This window comes from Mirounga angustirostris, unplaced genomic scaffold (genome assembly GCF_029215605.1).
Source record: "Mirounga angustirostris isolate CCGP_5_RB_7025 unplaced genomic scaffold, mMirAng1.0.hap1 SCAF_1, whole genome shotgun sequence".
Taxonomy (NCBI): Eukaryota; Metazoa; Chordata; class Mammalia; order Carnivora; family Phocidae; genus Mirounga; species Mirounga angustirostris.
The window spans coordinates 209439242-209457517 of record NW_026991709.1 but is presented as its reverse complement, the minus strand read 5'-3'; the positions used below and the strand labels follow the sequence as shown (position 1 = coordinate 209457517).

The window sequence follows — 18276 nt, the reverse complement described above, 5'->3', positions numbered from 1 at the left end:
GTTGGGGTGACCTGTGTAGGCCCCAGGAGAAGTATAATAAATGGACCAGAGGCCCCGTGGCCTGACTCTCGAATAGATAAGCAGTGAGCAGCACAGGGTTAACTATTCAGGACAAACCTCTGGAAGAAAAACTTACTTCCCCTCTTCTCTTCCTCCTTCCTGTTCACTACTCCCTCCAAGCTCCCTTCTGTCTATTCTTCCTTCTGTCCTTCCTTCTTTCCTTCTATTCATCCATGCATTCATCCTTTTTCCTTCAATCTTTCCTTCCATCTATCCACCTTTTCTTCTACCTCTCTCAATCCCTTCTTTCCTTTCTTCTATCATCTGTCTATCCACCCATCTATCCAACCATCTGTCCTCCATGTCTCCATCCATCCACCCACCCTCCCAACCATCCATCCATCCATCCATCCATCCATCCATCCATCCATGTACCCATCATATCTATCCATCCATTCACCAACCTTGCATACATCATTCCTTCCTTTCTCACTTCTTCTTTTCCTTCCCTCTTCCCATTCATACCTCTTTCTATGCATCCTTCTGTCTGTCCTTCCTTCTATCCTCACTTTCTTCCTTCTATCCACCTTTCCTTGCTTCCTTCCTCCACCTTTTCTTTTCTTCCATCTATCCATCCATCTTTCCTTTCTTTCATATCTATTCCTTCTATCTATTTAGACATCTTTCCTCTCTCTTTCTCCCCCTCCATTCATCTTTTCTTCCTTCCATCTGCCCATCCATCCTCTGTTACTCCTTTCATTCATCACTTCTCCCTTCCTTCCTTCCTTCCTTCCTTCCTTCCTTCCTTCCTTCCTTCCATCTACCCATCCATCTTGCCTTCCATCCATGTACATTGAATTGATCCTATAATGCTTCTGGAACTACTCTAAGGACTGGATACTGATCAACAAAACACAGTCAATGGAACTGACTAACTTATTTGTCCTCCTATCATTTGGGAAAAGATGGTTGTCATTGGATCTGAAGAGCCTGGAATCCTGCTAACGTTGGAAGGAGTGAGGGAGAATGCTGTGGTGTAAAAGAACAGAGATGGACCCAAGAAGAGAGTTTGAGAGGGTTGCAAAAACACACCTCTAATGCAAGGGCAATTAATTCCTGAAAAAGCTACAAGGTCCTCATTCCAGGGTTTGCCGGGGATGAACCTGAACACAACAGGTGTACACCCAAAATCAGCATGTCTTTTTAAGGAAATGAACTGATGGATGAGTGAGACTGTGAGTTTTCAGAGTTACAGAAACTCTTGGTTCTATTATTTATATATATATATATTTTTAAAGATTTTATTTATTTATTTGAGAGAGAGAGAATGAGAGAGAGTGAGTACATGAGAGGGGGGAGGGTCAGAGGGAGAAGCAGACTCCCTGCCGAGCAGGGAGCCCGATGCGGGACTCGATCCAGGGACTCCAGGATCATGACCTGAGCCGAAGGCAGTCGCCCAACCAACTGAGCCACCCAGGCGCCCCTGGTTCTTTTTTTTTTTTTTTTTAAAGATTTTATTTATTTATTTGAGAGAGAGAATGAGATAGAGCATGAGAGGGTGGAGGGTCAGAGGGAGAAGCAGACTCCCCGCCGAGCAGGGAGCCCGATGCGGGACTCGATCCCGGGACTCCAGGATCATGACCTGAGCCGAAGGCAGTCGCTTAACCAACTGAGCCACCCAGGTGCCCCCAGGCGCCCCTGGTTCTATTATTTATTTGCTATGTGGCTTGGCAGCCTCTCCGAGCCTGAGGGTACTCATCTGTAAAATGGAAATTAGTCACGTGGTTGTACTGAGAACAAAAGGATAAAGTGCATGTGTTTTTGGGTGAATTGTGTCTCCCTCCCTCCCTGCACACACACATCAAAATTCAAGAAGCTCTAATCCCTAGTACCTCAGTAGGTGATTGCATTTGGAGACAGGGCCTTTAGAGAGGTAACTGAGTTAAAATGAGGCTTTTGGAGTGGGCCCTAATCCAATCTGGGTGCTGTCGGTATAAGAAAAGGAGATTAGGACACACTTTGTGTGTGCAAAGGATTGGCCATGCCAAGAGGCAGCAAGAGGGTGCCACCTGCATGCAAGGAGAGAGGCTTCAGAGCAACCAACCCTGCTGGCACCTTGATCTGGACTTTCAGCCTCCAGCACATTTCCGTCATCTGAGCCACCCAGCCTGTGGCTGCCAGAGCTGACTAAGACAGTATGTAACATAGCACGATGCCCAGGAGGCAGCCAGCTTCAATACGTGTCCGCTGAAAACCCAACAAATGGTGCAACGCTGATGTTGAGACGCCCTCAGAACAACAAACAGAGGGGTGAGTAAAAGGATACGAGAAGAGTACCAGGGCAGGGTTTTAGGAGAATCTGAGTGATAACCATGTGAGGGTCAGAATGGTGGGAGGACAGACCTGTATGTGAGATGCTCTTGCCCTGGGATGGGGCTCTCCACCAGAACCCAGGGAGAGAAGGGATGAGTGAGGGGCCCTTCCACATGTTTTCCTCACCAAGGACAGGAGGTAAAGGAGAACAGAGTGGGGACGGCACCCAGGAAACCAGGGCCAGGAATACTCACTAGTGGTAGTCGGGGCTATGGCTCCATAGTTATAACCTGCGGAGAGAAGGCCAGAGGAGATGAGCAAGAGTCAGGGTGAGCATAAGGGATTAAGGGAAAGGCAGGATTTAGGGGCCTTTGTAGGAAAAGTAGAGGGGAAGAGGGAGTGGAGGGATGCTCAGGGAGGATGTATCCAGGCAAGGAGATTGTAGGTGGCTGGAGCCCATGGTTACATCATCAGAATGAAGACTGAACTGAGATTAGAGAAGGAGATGTACCACAGCTCCTTTTGGAGAAACACAAAACTCTGGCCAGGAGAGAGACCCTGCCTGGAGCACAGCCCCTCACCATTGACGTAGAGGCTGTCCCTGTCCAGGGTGAAGGACCCCAGCTGGGTGATGCCATAGGTCTCACGGCTCAGCTCCCAGTACAGCTGCTCTTTGTCCAGCCTGGGGCCTGCAGGATCAGAGTGGATGGTGCAGGTGATGTCCACTCCAGTGGCGGCTCCACCCTTCTCAAGCCTGGGGAAGGAAGGACATGGGGATGTGCAATACTGAGGAGGGGTCCTTCTGGATTTGGAAAGCAAGAGAGAGTAGAAGGCAGGAGGCTGAGAGGGGACAGAAAGGGCTGGCTCAAGCCCAGAGGGGCTCTCATAAGTGTCTCTTGTCTGAGACAACCCCCTTACAACTAAGAACAGAAAACACTTTAACTGGAATATGAAGACAAGATATAGTTGTTCTTTTTTTTTTTTTTTTTAAAGATTTTATTTATTTATTTGAGACAGAGAGCATGAGAGGGAGGAGGGTCAGAGGGAGAAGCAGACTCCCTGCCGAGTAGGGAGCCCGATGCGGGACTCGATCCTGGGACTCCAGGATCATGAGCTGAGCCGAAGGCAGCCGCTTGACCGACTGAGCCACCCAGGCACCCTACCCTTTCATTTTTTTTTAACAGTGTCTTTTGAAGAGCAGCCAGTTTTTAACAGGGTGATGTTATTAATTTAATTAGCTCCAGGTTGTGGCTTTGAGAATCTTCCTGAAGCTCTAGCCCCAGATATAGGACATTTGCAGAATTTTATTCTTTTGTTTGTTTGTTTATGAATAGCATTTATTTATTTTTTTAAAAGATTTTATTTATTTATTTGCGAGAGAGAGAATGAGAGACAGAGAACATGAGAGGGAGGAGGGTCAGAGGGAGAAGCAGACTCCCTGCCAAGCAGGGAGCCCGATGCGGGACTCGATCCCGGGACTCCGGGATCATGACCTGAGCCGAAGGCAGTCGCTTAACCAACTGAGCCACCCAGGCGCCCTATAGTTGTTCTTCTAAGAGGAAAACTTTCGTCTAAAACAAACGATCATCCGGATTCCGTAAGTATAAACATGACGCCTCATTTCTAAGGACTGAGCATCCCCACCATCTGGGCACGAACACATGAAGGTGTCATGGTGGGTGCCGGAGGCCAGCAGTCCAAAGGCATGCCCAGGAACTGAGCCCTGCTGGCCAATACGTGAGGGTCCACCGGACCCAAGCCTCCCTCCATCTGGGGGTCTCACCTGAGCGAGGCCAGTCTGCAGCCAGCGTAGAGGGGGCCGACACTGGTCTTGCGGAACAAAAGCCTGAGCTGGTGGAGAAAGAGAGGGCGGTGAGCAGAAGGGCTGAAGGACTACACAAGCCGGTGTGTGGTGGGGCCGATGGTGGTCATTGAGGGGCTCTCACCCAGTGCTGGAGGGTCCTCTCAGTGGAATTGAACTTGGAAGAAGATGGGTGCCCCATGTCTTCAGTGTAGTGCAGGTTGGTGGTGGTAAAGTTCAGGGTGAAGGACACCAGAGTGGGGCCAGTGGCTGTAGTGGGGGAAGAAGAGACAAATGTCCAGTTTGGACCCTAGTAAGGACCAAGGTTGCCTGGAGCTCTAACAGTGGAGCACCCAGCAATGGGCCTAAGTACAGCCACGGACTGCAGAAGCTGAAGGAGAGAATGTTATGGGATTTTTGAGACACTGGGAACTTTTGCTCATTCATTCAGGCAGTGTATATTGGGCATCTAATGTGTGCAAGGCTCTGTGCTGGGCTCTGTGGGTCCAAGGGTGAATAGGGCATAGTCTCCTAATATTGTGGCCAGGAGAGTAGTCAGACTGTTACGCTGCAGAGGAGCCGGGAGGCTGTGCAGTTCCAGGGAGGCACCCAACCAATGACTGAGGACAGCTTCCAGGAGGAAGCATCATTTCAGGTGTGACCAAAAGCATGAACAAGAGTTATAGGTGAACAGGGGCTGAGAAAGTGGAAGAGTGCTCAAGCAGAAGAATCAGTCTGGGTATGAGCCTGACAGGAGGACAGAGCAGTTGCACTCAAGGGACTTGAATGTTTTCATTATCGCCCTGTGGAAGTATAGACATGAGACTGGAGGGGCCCTCTGAGCCCTGAAAGGGGGGCAGTAACTATACGGCTCAGGGGTTTGGACATGACTTGTAGATAAGGTGGAGTCATCCAAAGAGTGCCAACAAGACAGGAATTATGTGAACAGAGGTACACTGGGAGGGCTGTTGGCGGCTGCTGTGCAGAGGACTGTAGGAGACCAGAGTAGAGGCTACTGCACGAGTCCTAGCAAAAAATGCCAGTGGCCTGAATAAAGGCTGAATGACACAGAGACAGAGAAAGGACTTACAAGATATTATGAAGGGAGAAGAAATGATTTGGTGATGGATTATGTGGGAGGTGAGTGAGAGGGAGGGTCAAGTTTGGCACCTGTGTCCTTGCCTTTGGTGATAAGGGAAAGGAGCGAGTTTGGGAGAAGATGGTGACTTCAGGGTCAGAGACCAAGGGGTTGGGTGATGTCAAGGAGGTGGGTGGACCAAGGGCCAAGAGCTGCTGTGTGGAGTGGGCTGGACTCAGGATTAGGATTCTGAACAGCTGGACCCTGAGCAGCTAGATGGTCCCTGAAACCCACAGAAATGCATGATTTTCCTCGGGGAAGCTAAGTAAGCAATAATGAGGGAAGAAGTGATCTTGAATGAATGATTTTGTAGAAATGATTTTGGTACCGGTAGGACCTTTCTACTTGCAGGCTTGAGGGATGGAGCCAGAGAGGACATGGGGAAGGATGCAGAGGTCACAGTAGGAGAGGGAAAAGAACTCAAGGGATGAAATCAGAAGTGTTACACCTGTAAGGGAATGCTGGCAGTGGAAGCAGCTCTAGTTTTAAACTGTGTGCCTGTCTCTATGCCCCATGTAGCCTGGAGTCAGAGCATTGTTCCCGGTTGTGTTGTGGGGAGGGGTGGCTCCTGTCACCTCCAGCTCAGCCCACACTTCCATGCACATCCTCTGGACTCCTTCCCATCCAGAAGGGGGGAACAGGAGGGAAGGCCTGGCTGGTTGAGCAGCTCCTATCTTTAGGGAAAAGGTGGCGGTCCCAGGCACACAGAGGTCTGAAATACTCACTGTTGGGGGTGGTGGCTGAAGCTGGATAGGTGTAACCTGCAAAGAGAGGGAGCGACAGTGAGGAGGGGAAGGGAGAGGTCCTCAATGAAGAGGCAACTCGGCTGCTGGAGAGATGGCACTGGACCATCACAGCTGGGATTCTTTAAAAGGAAGACGATTAAGCACTGGAAGGGATCAAAGTCTACTTGCCGCCCCCCCCCCCATCTCCAGACAGACAAAGGACCTGCTCAAAGCACTTGGAAATGTGAACCCCCAGTGGAGGTCTGAACTCATACAGAATCCTGATGCAGCAGAGCCCCCTCCGTGCAGAGGAGACCCACAGCCCAACACGGCCCTCACCATTGAGGTACCCTCTGTCATCCCAGAAGCTGGGAGCAAACCAGTGCTTGGGGTGGGGACCTCATCATCCTGCAGATGCCAGGGACCAGCGCCTACATCTGGAGCTTTAATGGGTATAAGTCCCCGTTCCCCTGAGGCTGGGGGTGGAGCAGGGGTGCAGAGGGCAGGCAGTGGGCTCCTGGCCGCTTCCATTCTAAGGTTGCAGAGGGAGTCATGGGGTTTCAGAGACTTCTGAAGCCTCTGAATACTCACTGCTGGGGGTGGTGGCCCAGGTCTGACGGGTGTAACCTGCACAGGTAGAGGGAGAACAGGTGAGAAGGATGAGTAATGAGTGAAAGGGAGGGATGGAGAGGAGGACGTGGGGCCTGTTGAAATGTGGATGCAGATGGCAATCCTCACCATTGATGTAGAGACTGTCTGGGTACAGGGTGTAGGGACCCAGCCTGGTGATGCCACTGGTCAGCTGGCTCAACTCCTGGTACAGCTGCTCTCTGTCCAGCCCAGGGCCCACAGGGTCAGGGCGGTGGGTGCAGATGGCATCCACTCCAGTGGCTGCCCCATCCTTCTCAGGCCTGGGGGTGGGTGGGTAGGGGTAACAAAAGTTGGAGTCCCCAGGCAGGGCTCCAGGGACCCCTAGGGCAGGACAGGAAGGGGTCAGGGCAAGTGAGAAGGATGACACCCACCTCTGGCCAGCCTGGGGCTGTGCACACAGTCAATGGGTGGGAGGAGTTGTATTAAATTGCAAGTCTGAAACCTGCAAGCTCCTGGCATGGGGACAGGAGAGCTCCTACTTGAGACAGGTGAAGAGCTAGAATTTTGGATTAAAGCAAGTGGAAAAGGCATGCTTGTCTTAAGAATTCCATCCCTGAAAACCTAAAGAAAATGCCCTCTTTGGTCAAAGGGAGACAGGAGGGAATTCAGAAGGATAACCAGACTAGGGTCTCCATCCTGCTGAGGGGCTCTGCAGAATCTGGGGACAGTTGGCGGGGTGGGGGGTGGTTACATCAGAAGAGCCAGTGCCTCCTGAATTCCACTTCTGCTGAGGACATGGACAGAGAAGGCAGGAAGGAAGCAGAGGGAACACCTGGGGTCTGGGAGCCCTTGAGGCAGCCCTGGCCATGGATTGCAAGGACTCACCTGAGCAAGGTCAGTCTGCAGCCTGAGTACAGGGGGCCCACACTGGTGTTCTTGAACAAGGGTCCTAGCTGTAAAGGAGAGGGAAGTGAGTAGAAAGTCTGAGGGGTGGAGAACAGGGTAGAAATGAGATGGGTGGGGCTGGCACTAGTAGGCGGGACTTGCATGGGGGAAGGCACAGGTGAGGTAGATGGGCTCTCTGGGGGCATGGCAGAGAACAGGTAGGTAGTGCCTGCATTGGTGGGCGAGGCAGGAGTGCTGAGGGTGGGGCTCTCACCAGGCGCTGTAGGTTTCTCTGGGTGCTGTTGAACCTCCAGGAACCAGGGTGACTCATACCCTCCTGGTGGTGCAGGTTACTGATGGTGAAGTTGAGAGTAAACAGCACCAGGGCAGGACCAGTGGCTGCAGTGGGGGGCGGGAGGGAGATGCCAGTGAGCCTAAGTGTGGGTCATCCCACATTGGTCTCTTCGAGCACTGGGGAGGGGCTTCCTCCAATAGGAAGGAGATCCCAGACAGTAGCATTAAGTGAGGGACTCGGGATAAGTGTGGAAAATTACACTATGGAGGTAAATGCATCATCACACAGAAAGCAAACATTTTGACCCTCCAGTTGGCTAAAATTCCAGACAGACATCCACTTTTCCTCAAGGTTTTTTTTTTTTAACCCAAATTATTTCTGTGAGATCCAATTATTTATTGATTTTTAAAGATTTATTTGAAGAAACACATTGCATTTGTATGGGTCAGGCCCTGTTTTAAGTGCTTCACTTAAATTTTAACCCATTTAAGCCTTGAGGCAAACCCTTCAGAGGGAGATAGTATTCTTATCCCCATTTTACAGATGTAAAAACTGAGCCCAAGGATGGTTAAATAATTTGCCTGCAGTCACACAATCTATAAATGGCAGAGCATAGTTCAAACCTGGGCATTGTGGTCGCAGAGTCTGTGCTCCTAACCCATCCACCTTAACACCAAGGGCAGGTCCATACAGTGACCTGCTCACTCTGGCCTGAGTGGTCAGTAGTCAGAACACCTTCAGAAGGTCCTAGCTGGTGAGTAACTAGAGACTCAAGTAAGACAGTGTTAGTAATGATGGGTCATCCAGGACCCTTATCAGGGTCAGTAGGTGGTATCAAAATTTATCTTGGGCCACTGAGATGCCAAGAATGGCAAGTTAGCCCTTGGCCCAACTAGAGTCTGCCCAAATCCCTAACCAGGACCTATACGAGGGCATTTTCAGGTACACATGTAGCTCATACTGCTCCCTTCTTTCTTGGAAATGAAAACCAAGTACTCAAGAGAGAGAGCAACCCCCACACACACCTGCAGAACTCACCCCACAACCATGCTGATTGTAATTCAATACTTATTTATACACTTGAGTCCTTATTCTCTTTCTTGCTGAAAGCCCATCAAAGACTAGGGCCCTTTCTATTCTGTTCACTGCTGCATTACCAGGGCCTTTCATCCATTAAGGGCTAACTGAATGCTTCTTGAGTGAATGAATGAATGAATGGGCATGGTGCTCCATGTGATACCTCCCACTGGCCAAGTGCACAAGACATTTGCAGGGGAGGAATGGCAGAGAGGAATCTCTTACCTGTGGAGGTAGGGATGGGGGTCGCTGAGGTTGCTGGGGAGATGGTAGAGGCTGGTGCAACAGAGAAGAAAACACAGTGAGGCCAATATGGCAGGAGGGAGGGCCTCCCCAGCCAAACGGGGCCCATCACTGGTCCATGAGACACTCCTCAGGCCTGTGCCAGGCTTGTCTTTTCTGATCCCAGGAGTGAAGGTGGGGAAAGACTGGAGCTTTCCAGGCCCCTTGTGTCCCTGGGGACATGGGGTAGACATAGTGAGGAGGAGAGATGGGCCCCAAGGCAGAGCAACGTTAGGGCCCAAATTACTACTCACTGCTGGGGGTGGAGGTCAGGACCTGATGCGTGTAACCTGCAGAAGGACAGGAAGAGAAAGTATTAAGAGTTGTAAGGATGGGGGGAGGGAGGAAATGGCAAGAATCTGGAGTTTTTTGGGTGTCTATGACTCTATTTATGTAAGCAGACCCAGTAGACAAACTCCAGAAGATGCCACTGAAACCCAGGGAGGAATTTCTCTATCAGGCTATCTGCAGACTCTCCCTCTGCCACCTGCGCAGCCCCTTCTCCAAGTGTCTGATTCCTCAATGAATCCCCAGAAGAGCTGTGAATGTACATCTCCTCCTGCAGGAAAAACCAAAGGTGCAGGCCAAACTTGCTGCTAACTTTTCCTGGACACTGGTCAGGAGGAGGTGTGAAGAGGCTTGGATCAAGCCAGTTCTCAGTCATGAGCCAGCTGAGCTTGAGCAGAGTCTTCCAACTCACGAATGCCTTCCAGGAAAACCAAAGAGCCTTCCACACATCAAGGAACCTAATTTCCTTGAATTCTGTCCCACAATCCCGTGGCAACTTCAACTGAATTGGTAGCGACTGCCTAGGGTATTTTGTTGGTAAGGATTCTGGAGCTGTTTTGAACTCAGAAAGTGGAAGCTGTTACCATTTAGTGATGTCTGCCATGGATGAAGGATTGGGGAGTGATGGCACAGATGTCATATGTTTGTCCTAGACAGAATCTGACAGTCCTTAAAGATTTGAACAAGGACAAGAAGGGAGCATTTCCACACATTACAAGAAAGTGTATTTCATTCCTTCTTATCCTGAGAAAAATCCACATACTTCCTGTGGATTTACACTTCCATGCATAAATGACCTAACATCACCATCATCATCATCACCATCACCATTATCATCATCATTATCACCATCACCACCATTATTACCACCACCATCACCACCATTATTACCACCACCATCACCACCATTATCATTGTCATCACCTCCATCATCACCATCATTATCATCACCATCATCACCATCATTGTCACCATCACCACCGCCACCATCACCATCATCGTCACCATCATCACCACCATCATCACCATCACCATCATCACCACCACCACCATCATCACCACCACCACCACCACCACCACCATCACCACCATCACCATCATCACCACCACCACCATTACCATCACCATCATTGTCACCATCACTACCACCATCACCATTACCACCATCATCATCACCACCACCATCACCACCGTCACCATCATCATCACCACCACCACCACCATCACCACCATCACCATCATCACCACCACCATCACCATCATCACCACCACCACCATTACCATCACCATTGTCACCATCACCATCAGTGTCACCATCACCACCACCATCATCACCATCACCATCACCATCATCATTATCACCATTACCATCATCATCATCATCAACATCACCATCATCATCATTATCATAAGAATATAAGCTTTATGAAGGCAATGATTTTTTTTGTTTTGTGTTCCCTGCTATATTCCCCAGGGCCTGGCACAAAGTAGGTGCTCAATAAAGGTTGTTGACTGACTCATCATCACTAGATTTACTACAACTTTCCATCTTTACTTGAGTGAATAATGTCAAATGTGTTTACGCTCATCAGGCCCCCTCGAACAGATGTGCCATTGACTGGTACTTACCTGTGGGGCTGGAGCTGGGGAAGGAGGATGGAATCCCAGTGGTTCCCAGGTGCACTGTGGAGGTCCCTGGAGCTGAGGAAAAGCTCTCATCAGTGAAAGCAGAAAGACAATCACATAGCAGAAATGCCAACAAGACAGACTATTTATTAGGCTTGCTGCATATGGGACTTGAGCTGAGATTCCCTCTGGAACTGGGGCAGAGAAGAGAGTAAATAACTTGTGGCCTCCAGGAGATCCATCCCTCCTGGAGATGACATAAGCAGGCATGAGGAGGCATCAGCGCTTTGTCTGCCCTGTGTGTTGAGGGGCCCTGGGTCATAGTTGAATACTCACTGTTGGTGATGGGTGCAGAGCTCTGATGGGTGAAACCTGTAGGGAGAGGGAGGGAACATTGTGGGTAAGGGTTAGGGAGAGGCGGAGGACCAAACAGGAGGCAGGGCTACACTGGTGCAGTGGAGGGGGTTCTCCATCAGCACCCATTAGGAAGGAAGGCTCTGAGGGTGAAGTCAGTCCAAGATGAAGAGAAGACCATGAATCAGCACATCCAGTGCACAGGGCCAAGCCCCTAGGGGCTGGACGGGGCATGCATTCTCAAGCCAGAGGGCAGAGGCTGCACGGTGAGGGGGAGAAGACTCTGACCACATCACGGTTGCTCACCATTGACACAGAGACTGTTCCTGTCCAGGGTGTAGTGGCCCAGCAGGGCAATGCCATGGGTCAGCTGGCTCAGCTCCCAGTACAGCTGCTCTCTGTCCAGTCCAGGGCCTTCAGGGTCGGGGCGATGCACACACATGGCATCCACTCTGGTGGCTGCCCCATCCTTCTCAGGCCTGGGTAAGAATCACCACATAGTCTAACTCTCTCTCTCTCTCTGTTGGTCCTTCCCTCTCTCTCCTTGCCAGCCTCTAAGGCAGAAACTTGGGAAACCCTAGTTAACACAAGCTGCCGCCATCAGGGGGATGCCCTCCATCAACAACTAGCACACCACAGGCCTGAAGCCTCCTGCATGCCTGGGAGGATAGCCTCTGAAAGCCCCGTGTGTGTGGCAGGTACACAGAGGGTACTGTTGATGGGGTGAGCAATCCTGGAAGGTGCCAGCTGAAGCCACAACAGCCACATCCTGTCACAGGTCTTGATGGGCACAACAAGGTGCCTGGGGTCATGCTGCAATGGGTGGCAATGGCCCCAGAACAGTGACCACAGCATGGTTTGGTGACATTTTCCTGCAGAGAGTTGGGGTTTTCAAATAGTGAGATCAAAAAGCTAACGTCACTCAGTCTGGATGCAGGGCTGGGGCATTTCTAAAGACTCAAGAGACTAAATGGCCAGAGAGACACACATGCCCTTTGGGTGGGTCTGTCTGAAAGTGTGACCTGTCCATGTTTCAGCATCACCTCCAGCCTCAAGACACTGACCCACCTACCTGCCCACCCAGCCATATACTACTGAGAGATATGGATAGAAAGCTGCTCCCACACTCCAGGGCCATGGATAGGATGTCTCTTATAATAACAATCACCTCTTGTTAAATTCTGAGTATGAAGCGGGCCCAGCACTTTGTACTCATGATCCTATCACTTAACCCTCAGAGCATCCCTGTGGGCTGTATTGCTCAACTCCCACGGTTGTTATTATACCCATCACACTATCTCTCATATGCAATGCAATTATACATAATATAAATATAATGATCTATTTAACATGTAAGTGTATGATATATGTTTGTTACATATTTATTTTATCTTTTATTTATTATTGTATTATATGTTATACCTTTTGTATCTATACTAAATATATATAATAGATCATATATATTAAGGATTATATCTATATATACTATATATAAAAGATATTATACCTATATATAATATACTTATTATACCTATATATAATATATATAACATAAACCTGTATATCAAGTACAGGTATAATTATATATTATACCTATATCTCATATTATCTATACTTAGGTAATATATATGTTATATATTAGGAATTATACCTATATACATCATATATATTAGATATTATACCTATATATAACATATTATACCTATTATGTCTATATAGAACATATATGTAATATAGATCTATGTATAAAGTATAGGTATGATTATATATTATATTATTATACATATATAATATACATATTATATATAGGTATATATATTATAGTTATATATATTATATATATAGGTATAATAAAATATATTAGGAATAGATATAACAGATACACTACAGAATTATACCTATTCTTTTCCTCTCTCTCTCTCTCTCTCTCTCTGTGTGCGTGCAAATTTTATATACAGAGTTGACTTTTGAACACCATGGAGGTTGGGGGTACTGACACCCAACACAGCTGAAAATCTGCATATAACTTTTGACTCCCCCAAAACTTAACTACTAATAGACTGTTGTTGACCAGAAGCCTTACTGATAACACAGTCAATTAACATATTTTTTATGGTATAGGCATTATATACTGCATTCTTACAATAAACTAATCTAGAGAAAAGATGTTAAGAGAATCATAAGAGAAAATACATTTAGAGCACTGTACTGTGTTGAGCAAAACAAAATCCACGTATACGTGGACCCATGCAGTTCAAACCCACACTATCCAAGGGTCAAATCTCTCTCTCCATATACACATATATCTTAGTGTACATATATTATGTATGGGCCTAATATATCACATATAACATGGAGTCACAGGGCACAGCAAGGTTCAGGCACCTGCCCAGGATCTCAGTAAATGGTAGAGCTAGTATTTGAACTCTGCTCTGGCTTCCCTGAGGCTCTTAGCCACGAAGCTCCTACAACGGCTCTTCTTCCAGAAGGAAGGGGAGCTGGAGGTAGATGCCTGTGCTAAAACGGGAATGTGAGGAGAACCAGACCTAGAGATTCTGAAAGATGTGGGAGGTGAGAATGCCAGGTGTGGAGCAGTGTCCACGACCTGCCCCCAACCCCCCAGCTGCACCCAAGGGATGGCGTCCTCCCCAACCCTGAGCCATCCCAGGGCAGGTCAGGCCTCCTTCCATGAGTCTGACCCATCTAGGATTCTCTGTGTAACAGTGTGCCTGCTTTCCTTCCCTCTTAGTTTCTTCCCTCTTAGAGGTTGCCAGATCGGTAATTTCCACATGCTGCAAGCTCATAATGAGGCAGAGGAGGCAGCGCTGCTTGAGAGCTAGGGGTTTGGCTCTAGAACCCACCATGCAGGGTTGCTCTGTGATCTGCACAAGCTACTCAATCCCTCTGAGCCCGTTGCACCTTCGGTTCCTGCTTCTTGAGGTTGTCATGAGGGCTGATAGGATGAAATGTAAGGTACTAGCACATTGCCTCAGATCTTAGGAATTGCTAGCTGCTGGGGTTGTTATTGGTGATAATGATGGGCAGTATCCGTGGTGGTAGCTGTGCCAAGGTTGGACAAAGTCAGGGAGCCCGTAGATGAGGGTCCCATACACCTGCTGGGCTGTGTTCTTGGGGACAGTCTCACCTGAGCGAGGCTAGTCTGCAGCCTGAATAGAGGAATCCCAGACTGCTGTTCTTGAACAGGGGTTTGAGCTATGAGAAAGGAGAGGGGAGGTGAGAAGGAACCCCTGAGGGAGGCCAGGGGGAGCTGGGGTATTGGTGAAGTGAATGGGGCAGAGGTGATATGGGCAGGGGCAGAAGTGAGGTGGGCAGGGCTGGCACCGGTGGACGGGGCTCTCACCAGATCCTGCAGGATCCTCTCCATGGAGGTGAATTTCCAAGAGCCTGGATGCTGCATGTCCTGTTCGTAGTGCAGGTTGGTTATGGTGAAGTTGAGGGTGAACGGCACCAGGAAAGGGACCACTGCTGTAGCAGGGGAAGGAAAAAGGAGGCCATGCCTGAGTCAAGCCTGGGCTGGCCTCTAAGACAACTTCTGGGGACGGAGATGGAGGGTCCAGATCTCAGGAAGCAGGGGTTCAGAGCAGGCACATAGGCTAGCTGCCTTAGGACCAAAGACAGATTCCAGATAAAGAGCAAAGCCAGATGCTATTAAATACAGTAGCATGCACATCTATTAGGATAGCTATTAGGCTATTATAGGAAGAGAGGAAAGGAAAGAAAGGAAAGGAAAGGAAAGGAAAGGAAAGGAAAGGAAAGGAAAGGAAAGGAAAGGAAAGGAAGAAAGAAAAGAAAGAAAGAAAGAAAGAAAGAAAGAAAGAAAGAAAGAAAGAAAGAAAGAAAGAAAAGAAAGAAAGAAAGAAAAAAGAAAGAAAGAAAGAAGGAAAGAAAAGAAAGAAAGAAAAGAAAGAAAGAAAGAAAGAAAAGAAAGAAAAGAAAGAAAAAGAAAGAAAGAAAGAAAGAAAGAAAAGAAAGAAAGAAAGAAAGAAAGAAAAGAAAGAAAGAAAGAAAAGAAAGAAAGAAAGAAAGAAAGAAAGAAAGAAAGAAAGAAAGAAAAGTAAGTGTCGGCAAAGATGTGCAGAAATTGGAATCCTCGTGCATTGTTGGTGGGAATGCTAGTGAAGCTGCTACAGAAAATAGTTTGGTGGTTCCTCAAAAAGTTAAATATGGGATTACCATATGATCTAGCAATTTTGCTCCTAAGTATAGACCCAAAAGAACTGAAAACAGGGACTCAGATCCTTGAACACAAAATGTTCACAGCAGCATCATTCACAATAGCCAAAAGGTGGAAACAACCCGAGCCCATCATCAGATGAATGGATAAACAAAAGGTGGCATATACATACAGTGGAATAATATTCAGCCATAAACAGGAGGGAAACTCTGACAGCTGCTACCTTACAGATGAACCGTGAAAATATTATAGTAAGTGAAACAAACCAAACACAAAAGGACAAATATTGTATAGTTTCACTTACATGGGGTACCTAAAATAGGCAAATTTGTGGAAACAAAGTAGAGTAGAGGCAACCAGGGGCTGGGGGTAGGGGTTATAGGGAGTTAGTGTTCAATGGGAACAGAGTTTCTGTTTGGGATGATGAAGAAGTCCTGAGAATGGACAGTGGTGTTGGTGGCATGACATTGGGAATATAGTTAATGCCACTAAATTGTACACTTAACAGTGGTTAAAATGGTAAATTCTATGTTATGCATAAAAATTGTTTAATGCAGCAGTTAGATCAAAAGGCAGGTTATGGGGCTCTTGAATCTGGATATGGGGCAGGGTAGGTGCCAGGGGTTGAGGTCTTGGGCCCTGGTGATGCTCCAGACGGGCCCTGATAGCCTCCACTTGAGAGGTTAAAAGTAACAGGATTAGAACCATCTCATGCATTAGGGGGAAAAGAAAAGGAAAAAAAATCAATTCAATCCCATCCAACACAGAAGAAACATTCTTTTTTTAATAGGAGTCAAACGTCAGTTCTTTTTTTTTTTTTTTTTTTAAGATTTTATTTATTTGACAGAGAGAGACACAGCGAGAGAGGGAACACAAGCAGGGGGAGTAGGAGAGGGAGAAGCAGGCTTCCCGTGGAGCAGGGAGCCCGATGCAGGGCTCGATCCCAGGACCCTGAGATCATGACCTGAGCCGAAGGCAGACACTTAACGACTGAGCCAGCCAGGCACCCCAAACGTCAGTTCTTATAGGAGGCTTCCTGTCACCTACTCAACCTACACCACCCACCCCGTAACTCATGACCTTTAATAAAGAGACCATGTATAGAGCTGTGGGTGCTATGATTACCTGACTCACACTAGTGAGTCAGACTTGATTTCAAAACCCCTCCATCCTCTCCCCAGCTGTTGTGATGAGCACCAGGTGATGTATGGAAATGTTGAATCCCTACATTGCACACCTGAAACTAATGTAACACTGTATGTTAACTAACTGGAATTTAAATAAAAACACATATACAAAAAGAAAATTACAGCAGACAAAGCTACAGTAATCAAGACAGTAAGATACTAGATGAGGATAGACATGTAGATCAAGGGGGTATAACCGAAAGTTTAGAAACGAATCCTCACACTTATGATGAATTGATTTTCAATGAGAGTGCCTGTACAATTTAATGGAGAAAGACATTTTCTAAGTAAATGGTACTGGATAACTGGGAAAAAAATGAAATAGCTATAACTTTCCCAAATTTCTTGAAAACATACATTCTCAGAGCTAGGAAGCTTCGAAAATCCCAAACAGTATAAGCTGAAAGAAAACCATGCTCAGATACATCATACTCAAACTTCTGAAAACCAAAGATGAAGAAGAAATCTTGAATGCATCTATAGAAAAATGACGTCATCAATCGTGGGAAAACTTGGTCTATGGCACATGTCACATATTTACAAGCTTGTAGGAGTTAGGTCTGTTACAGATTGGTTGAGTTGATCAGGGTGGAGCTATAAGGACATGGAGAGTGCGCATTCTGTCTAAAGCTTGTAAAAAGTTTGCAGTGTCTTGACCCATGAAACACAGAATGCCAGAAGGCAGAATTCAAATTACAGGACACCAGCTTGTATCCTACAACTCCAGACTCCCATGGCAACATTAAAGGTCAGGAACGCCCAGCCTGGGTCATGGCGTAAACTTGAAAAATACCCACAGACCCAGTTTTTAAAATAAATGTTAAGAGTTGGAGTAAGACAGGTTTCCTGACATAAATCAAGCCCCTGTATCAGGTTCCTGGAGATTCAAGAGCCTTCATCTGGGCAAGATGAAGAGACAGAGGAAGAACCAAGTTCATGACTGAGATCCTGCATGATTTTCTGGATGTTCAAATAAAATTCACGAACGTGACATATACAAGATGGCTACATTCATCCAATCAATAAATATAAAGTGAGTGAAGACTAGTTACTCAGCTTCAAGGTGACAAATACATAAAGACTGAATAAAGCCAATAGTAGTAAATTCCATGAGACAATACTCACGGTGGTGGATAGAGAAAACCTGTGGGCCAGGTGTGTATTCAGATGTGCTACTTCCTATAAGGTGGTCTAGGAGGGTCTTTCAAGGAAGGTGATGGTTGAGCTGAGACTTGAAAGGCAATAAGGTGCCAGGTGCAGCTGACCTCCTGGAAGAGCTAGTATAAAGGCCAGACAGAGGTTAGGACCCTACAGGAACAGACAAGTGTCTGATGTGGCCAAAGCTTAGAGAGCGAAGGAGAGAGTGAGTAGGATAGGCTGAGGCCAGGTGGTTGATGGCAACCAGACCATGTGGAGTTGAAGTTTCACAGGTCCCAGAGAGCAGACTCCTACCTGTAGAGCTGAGGATGGGGGACAGAGTTGTGGAAGATCCTGGAGAGAATGTAGAAGTCACTGGAGC

General features: G+C 47.5%; 1 protein-coding gene across 1 annotated transcript in view; it reads right to left on the bottom strand.

The window, feature by feature from the left end:
• The window catches only part of LOC123863069 (mucin-16-like), a 74212-nt gene that overhangs the window by 19447 nt on the left and 36489 nt on the right, over positions 1-18276 (bottom strand). Inside the window, 13 exon segments of the mRNA XM_064593509.1 lie at positions 2568-2603; positions 2895-3067; positions 4097-4164; positions 4260-4384; positions 5978-6013; positions 6716-6888; positions 7454-7521; positions 7728-7852; positions 9362-9397; positions 11682-11872; positions 14521-14588; positions 14737-14861; positions 18210-18275. Coding sequence (XP_064449579.1) covers positions 2568-2603; positions 2895-3067; positions 4097-4164; positions 4260-4384; positions 5978-6013; positions 6716-6888; positions 7454-7521; positions 7728-7852; positions 9362-9397; positions 11682-11872; positions 14521-14588; positions 14737-14861; positions 18210-18275 — 1290 coding nt within the window.